Source organism: Populus alba, chromosome 2 (assembly GCF_005239225.2).
Source record: "Populus alba chromosome 2, ASM523922v2, whole genome shotgun sequence".
NCBI classification, from domain to species: Eukaryota; Viridiplantae; Streptophyta; class Magnoliopsida; order Malpighiales; family Salicaceae; genus Populus; species Populus alba.
Genome location: NC_133285.1, coordinates 14,173,721 through 14,180,958, shown reverse-complemented (window position 1 = coordinate 14,180,958; position 7,238 = coordinate 14,173,721). Strand labels below are relative to the sequence as shown.

At 39.1% G+C, this 7,238-nt stretch overlaps 2 protein-coding genes across 2 annotated transcripts; one reads left to right on the top strand and one right to left on the bottom strand.

The window, feature by feature from the left end:
- Positions 1-1,021: 1,021 nt before the first annotated feature.
- On the top strand, positions 1,022-3,601 carry LOC118050034 (subtilisin-like protease SBT1.2). Its single transcript, XM_035060245.2, has one exon. It carries the CDS (start codon positions 1,295-1,297, stop codon positions 3,599-3,601), a length of 2,307 nt encoding a protein of 768 aa, XP_034916136.1. The 5' UTR covers positions 1,022-1,294.
- Positions 3,602-4,059: 458 nt separating this feature from the next.
- LOC118050035 (photosystem II reaction center PSB28 protein, chloroplastic) lies at positions 4,060-5,375 on the bottom strand. The gene is made up of 2 exons (XM_035060246.2): positions 5,133-5,375; positions 4,060-4,913 (listed from the first exon to the last, which is right to left on the bottom strand). The coding sequence occupies exons 1-2, from the start codon at positions 5,206-5,208 to the stop codon at positions 4,444-4,446; spliced, it is 546 nt and encodes a 181-aa protein (XP_034916137.1). The 5' UTR covers positions 5,209-5,375; the 3' UTR covers positions 4,060-4,443.
- Positions 5,376-7,238: the final 1,863 nt, after the last annotated feature.

Below are 7,238 nucleotides of genomic sequence, written 5' to 3'. Positions count from 1 at the left end.
TAATTTATCTTCAAGCACGAATGTGCCACCATTATTTCTCTCCGATCCAACCTGGTTTGGACCAGGTCAGTTGTAATGTGTGTTTTGTCCCCTGGGATGGACTAAACCGTTCTAGGTTCGGTTCATCGATTCTCTGATCAAATCAGCAGGTCCGGTCCAGTTCATGAGACCACCCTCTACCCTTGTCATTGGGATCTTATTCAAGAAGATGGTGTAGGAAATTTAATACGAGCAAGCATATTTTGCATATGAAAATTAATTAGATGCTTACCTCATCATATAACTTAAACATCACTTAAAAAAGTGTTTGTGAGTATAATAATGATTATTTTTTAAAATATATTTTTTTTAAAATATATTAAAATAATATTGTTTTATTTTTTAAAAATTATTTTTAATATTAACATATAAAAAATGATCTAAAAAATATATATAAAAAATAATAATAAAATAATAATTTCTTTTAAAATACAAAAACAAATAAGATGTTATTATTATATTCTAACATTGATACATGTTTGTCATTGTATGTAAATTGGACATAGAATCGCAACATCTCTCCGAATACAAAGAGCTCCGCTCCCAAACACAACTAATAAGGAGCAAAATAAAAGAAAATAAGAGCATGGACCATGGAGAGAAGAAATCAATAAATGCAGTCAAGAACAAGCTGCACGGGGAGAGGGAAGCCAGAGAAGCATAGAGCGTGTGCATAAATGCACTTGGAACGACATTTAATGAGTCCCTTGTCCATTTCTCGCCTTCCTAATACGTTCTTGCAGCTCCTTACTCTTATCTATTACAAATTCCATATGTTCAAGGATTAAACTTGTGATTAAGAAGTATTTTCCCCTTTAATGCATCGAGTCGATGTTGGGTGCTTTTTAAGGTCGTCTGATGAGAAATCCCAGTCTCAGTTAACACGCAGGTTGGCTTAAAATCATCGAACAAAAAGGACAGAGACAAAGCCAATAAACTCAAGATCAGACCAAGATTCATAGACATGGAATCTAACGGATATAACATGCATTAAAGCTAGCAAAAACATCTCGTGAAACCAGAGGATATGGACTCCATGTATAGATCCTCTGGAAACAAGAGAGCCTTGCTCTTGTTGTCTATAAACAAAGGATCCTCGTGATGAAGAGCTCTTAAATTTCACGAGTTTCGTATTCTTAGAGCCAAGAACTGCTGCCCGAGTCTCTCATCTTTGAATTCTCTCCAGCTCCTTCAAATACCCCGCAATTCTATCGCCAAATCATGCATCAGAATCCTTGCAAACTGTGGTCTTAACATGTCTAAGGAATCCAAAATACATCCCTTCTTTTCCATTCTTTTTTTCAACTTCTTTGCCTTCCTCCATGCACACACAGCACTCCAAACCTACATTGTTCAGCTCCATCCACATGGCACCACAAGGCCTTTGTTCTCCTCCAAGCCTCGATGGCATCTCTCGTTTCTTGAAAGAACTGTTTCGTCTGAAGAACACCATTCCTCTCGGCTTCTTTACTCTTACAGTTCTGCCATGGAGGGTTTTGCGGCTATGCTCTCTGAATCAGAGATGGAGTCATTGCAAAAGTTGCCTGATGTTGTTGCTATTAGACCGGACATGAGGTTCCAACTCCAGACAACATATTCCTACAAGTTCTTGGGACTTAGCCCCACAAGAGAAGATGCTTGGTACAAGTCTGGGTTTGGTCGTGGAGTGATAATTGGGGTGCTTGACACTGGAGTTTGGCCCGAGAGTCCAAGTTTCAATGATCAAGGAATGCCTCCGGTTCCCAAGAAGTGGCGAGGGATTTGCCAGGAAGGACAAGACTTTAATTCGTCTAACTGTAATAGAAAACTCATCGGTGCAAGGTTCTTCACTAAAGGTCACCGTATGGCTTCTACCTCAGCCTCACCAGAAAATGTCCAGGAATATGCATCACCAAGAGATTCGCATGGACATGGCACTCACACAACATCCACAGCCGGAGGAGTCTCGGTCCCGATGGCGAGTGTGCTTGGTCTAGGTTCTGGTGTGGCTCGAGGCATGGCCCCTGGAGCACACCTTGCAATGTACAAAGTTTGCTGGTTCAGCGGTTGCTACAGCTCTGATATCCTAGCAGCAATGGACCTTGCGATTAGAGATGGAGTTGACGTCCTCTCCCTCTCTCTGGGTGGCTTTCCATTGCCACTTTTTGCAGATACCATTGCGATTGGCAGTTTTCGGGCAATGGAGCGTGGAATTTCAGTTGTATGTGCAGCAGGGAACAATGGCCCTATCCAAAACTCAGTTGCTAATGAAGCTCCATGGATTGCTACTATTGGTGCAAGCACACTTGATAGGAGATTTCCAGCTTTTGTCCAGTTGGACAATGGACAACTCCTTCATGGAGAATCCATGTATCCCGGGAACCGGTTATCAAGCACCACAAAAGAACTTGAACTGGTTTATGTAACAGGGGACAATGGGAGCGAATTTTGTTTCAGAGGTTCTCTCCCAAGGGAAAAAGTTCTCGGGAAAATGGTGGTTTGTGACAGAGGTGTTAATGGGAGGACAGAAAAAGGACTTGCTGTGAAGGAATCTGGTGGGGCTGCAATGATCTTAGCCAATACCGCAATCAATCTGCAGGAGGACTCGGTTGATGTCCATGTCTTGCCTGCAACATCAATTGGTTTTAATGAAGCAGTTCGCTTGAAAGCTTACTTAAACTCTACTAGTAAACCTCAAGCTCGAATTGTATACGGAGGAACTGTTATCGGGAAATCTAGAGCACCAGCAGTAGCGCAGTTTTCAGCTCGAGGACCAAGTTATTCCAATCCCTCAATCCTCAAACCAGATGTAATTGCACCAGGAGTCAACATAATTGCAGCCTGGCCTCAAAATTTGGGTCCCTCCAGTCTCCCGGAAGATACTAGAAGAACAAATTTCACAGTCATGTCAGGGACATCCATGGCCTGCCCCCATGTTAGTGGAATTGCTGCACTCATCCGCTCAGCTCATCCCAAATGGACTCCTGCAGCTGTTAAATCTGCAATAATGACTACTGCAGATGTAACTGACCATTCAGGACATCCAATAATGGATGGAGATAAACCGGCAGGAGTTTTCGCCATTGGAGCTGGACATGTAAACCCAGAAAGAGCCCTGAGTCCAGGACTAATATATGATATCAGGCCAGATGATTATATCACTCATCTATGCACACTTCGATACACAAGATCAGACATTTTTGCTATCACACAGAGGAATGTTAGTTGCAATGATTTATTGCAGAAGAATAGGGGTTTCAGCCTCAATTATCCTTCCATTTCCATAATCTTCAAGCACGGAACAAGAAGTAAGATGATAAAGAGGCACGTAACGAATGTTGGAAGCCCTAATTCCATCTACTCAGTTGAAGTTACAGCACCTGAAGGAGTCAAAGTGAGAGTAAGACCTCGAAGGCTAATTTTCAAGCACATAAATCAAAGTTTGAGTTACAAAGTATGGTTCATTTCAAGAAAGAAAGCAGGAAGAGGGGAGGTAGACTTCGCACAAGGGCATTTGACATGGGTGCACTCTCAACATGGACTTTACAAGGTTAGAAGCCCCATTTCAGTGACCTGGAAGTGACATGGGCGGTGCCGGTTTTGTGTACTACAACAGCCTGCTTTTACGTGCTATTAGTATTGCCTCAGAGGATAATGATCATTGGTATTGGGGGAGTTTGCATTAAATTAGAAAGTTAATCTCTTATAAGTTGCAGTGACCTGGAAGTGACATGGGCGTTTGGTGAACTACAGTAGTCTGCTTTTATTTGCTATTAGTATTGCCTCAGGGGATCATGATCATTGAGAATTGCTGGAGTTCTCATTGATAAAGAAAGTTAGTCTTTTTTAAGTTGAAGTTTAATGTACAATTGAACTCTGAGTGCATTTTTTCAAGGTAATAAAGTTCTACTACCCTTCATTCTTGAACAAAACCACACACACGAAGCAGATTATCCATGATAAACAGGCCTAGAGGCTATGAATTTGTGCCATTAAATGTCTATATTAAAGGGGAGTGATTTGCAAAGAGATGCGAGGAAGTAAAACAATGTTAAAGAAGATACATATCCATGGCTAATCAATCACTGAATTGCACCCCACAATTACAAACTTTACCTTAATGACCATCCATCCATCCATCCATCTTATCTCAAACTGGAATTTGAAACAGTAGATTGTATACATGAGAGACACAGGTTCTAAAACCCTAGCCATCTCACTTACGCATATGAAGTAGTGAAAGGAAGTGGAAGTGTACACCACTAATTAAGAACTGCAAAGTTTGTTAAAGAGAGGCAGAATGAGATGTTGCAGACAACCTAACAGAGCATCAACCAATGTCTTCAAGTTTTGCTTTTGAGAAATTTAGAAAACAGTAAGAGGACAGGTGAAAGAAAGAAGGGAAAGGGAAGGATATGCATTGCCTCATTTCTTGACGAATTGTAAGCCATTTGCATTAGCATATCTCTCCATGAATCTCATGAATCTGTCCCACTCTCTAGGAGTCCGCATGATGTATTTTGCTTCAATTCTTTCTGGTTTTCCATTGACGAATTTGGCATTAACATCAACTGATTGAAGAATCCCTTCCTCATCGATCATGTAGAAACCAGTGATATCACCAACTTCAGCAGACGAGTCAAAAACTGAAGGTTGATCAAAGGTGAATATCGCCATGCCATTCGTACCATCTCTCGACTTTGTAAGCCTTACATCTGGTACAGTCTGTTCATCAGCTCCTTGAACAAACTGAATTGCTGGTTTCACCGTCATAGTAACAAGTCCAGAGGTCCGCAACTTTCGCCTGATCAAGGGCAACCGCAGGCGAGGCAAGCACAACGATTGGCCATTGAATAGGGAGTAGGAACTCTTATTCACAGCCCAAGATCCTGAGCCTGCCAGAAAAACAGGATAGACTCAGAGATTAGAGGTTTCACAAAAACTAGCAAATTGAAATACGATGACTTGGTCGGTCTCAAGCTGACTCGAGGATACCCTTAACTTACAGTTCTGGATTTGGAAAACCACGAAGTTACCTCTACCGTATTGCACATTTCTAACAAAGAAGATGGATGAATTCCAGCATTTTTTGCAAGAGCAAAGTAACCAAGTACCTGAGAAAGAACGGGTTTGGTGCTGCAAGTGCTGCGCCACAGGAGAGGCTAATGCAAGAGACTGCAGGGTTGCCATTGTAGAGCGAGTAATGAACGTATAGACTCTATAGAGACAGAGAAAGAGTATAATAAGGAGACCTCAGACCAGTTCTTGCTGTATGGGTATGGTGTCAAGAGAGGAGAGATGGTGTGTATCAATGACAGCCATTCACATTCTTAGAACCAAAACCACAGGACTGGTCGCCAACACATGGTTAAGATTTTCCTAGCTGAGGTACTGCAGCTTGAGCCTGGCCATGCAGAGGTGGAAAAATCTCTGCTTCCAATTCGGGCCTGAGACCTGATGGGTCTGCTTGCTTTGGAGGTGGATCATGCCATGTAAGCCATTCTAAAATCATGGGCTTGCTTCAGGTGGAAAAATCTACTTAATTGCATGCCCATCTCTTGCAACACAATATTGCCCACAAGCACCCTATCGTGTTCAATCTACAAAACTATTTCATATATATATATATATATATATATATATATATATATATATATATATATATTCCTTGTTATCAAACCCAACTCGAGAATTGATACAGTCAAGAAATTAGGTCATAGGTTACACGGGTCAACCTGAAAAAATAAAAAAAATACATTTAAAATTTTAATATTTCATGTGAAAAAATTAAGAAACAATTCATGTAAATTTAGGATGAAGTTTAAAAGAATATATTAAAATAACATTATCCTACATTGAAAAAATATAATTTGTTTCTTGTGAACATAAAGTATATATACTAAAGGATTTCAAATCCCACATTTAAAAAATATAACTTTTTTTTTCTTGTGAATATAGAGTATTAACTATAACTAAAAGGTATCAGTGTTTCACTGTAACGCGGGCCACTGTTCACTATGAGTAAATTTATTGTGGATGCATTGTGAGTGCTTTCACTGTAGACTATGTTGTGGATTGTAAGAGCTTTTATTATGGGCTACATTGTTAGTAGGGGCTAAGCTTATAGGTGAGCACTCTCGGCACACACGTGGCGCTTGGGCTCTGCCTATGGGTTGGGCACTCCCCAGCGCATACGTGGCGCTTGGGCTGTGTTGGGTTGGGGATAAGTGGTGCTTAGGTTATGGCTAAGAACTTAAGGGAAATGGGTCTAGTAAGGACCCAATTCTATTGGGTTCTTCATCAAGACTTAATGTTCATAGGTTCTAGGATTCTAAATATTATTATTATTTTTAGAAATATTATTATTTTTAATATAATTAATATTATTAATAAAATAATTAATAAATTTGAAAAAAATATATTATTATTTACATTATAATTTTTTATAAAAATAAAGAGTGAGCCCGCGGCGTAGTATTATTAAAAATATTAAACAATTCTAAGTATTAATATAAAAAATATTATAATTTGCGTTGTCAATATTATTATTTTTCTTCGAATACAAAGTATTCATCTCAAAGATATTATTATTTTTGTTAAAATATTGTTACTTTTATAAAAATTCAAAGTTTTAATATAAAAAAAATATTATTATTTGTGTTCTAAATATTCTTGGAATTAAAATAATATTATGTGTTATGAATATTATTATTTTTATCAAAAGTATTAATATTAAAAATATTATTTTTTGTGTTATAAATAAATACTTTATAACACGTGGCACTTGGGCTCCTATTGTAATGCTGGGACACCCTTGCTCCTATGTGGTGTTTAGGCTCTTGCCTTTATACTGGACACACCCCTTCGCATACGTGGCACTTGGGTTGTTTGTTTGAGGGCCGGGTACACCCCAGCACACATGTGGCGTTTGGGCTCGCCAAGACTCAACTATTCTTGGGCCCTGCATGCTGCGGAACTCAAAATAACCTTGGGTCATTAGCTGTGCAGGGCTCAAAATAAACTTGGATCCTGCCATCGTCAGGATACAAATTTTTAAAAAAATATATGATGAGCCTGCAGTGAAGCGCGGGCCACTTAACTAGTATATACTAAAGAGCTTTAAATCTCATATTGAAAAAATATTTTTTTTCTTAAAAATATAGAGTATATATACTAAAGGGTTTCAAATTTCACATAAAAAAATAAAATATTCTTCTAGT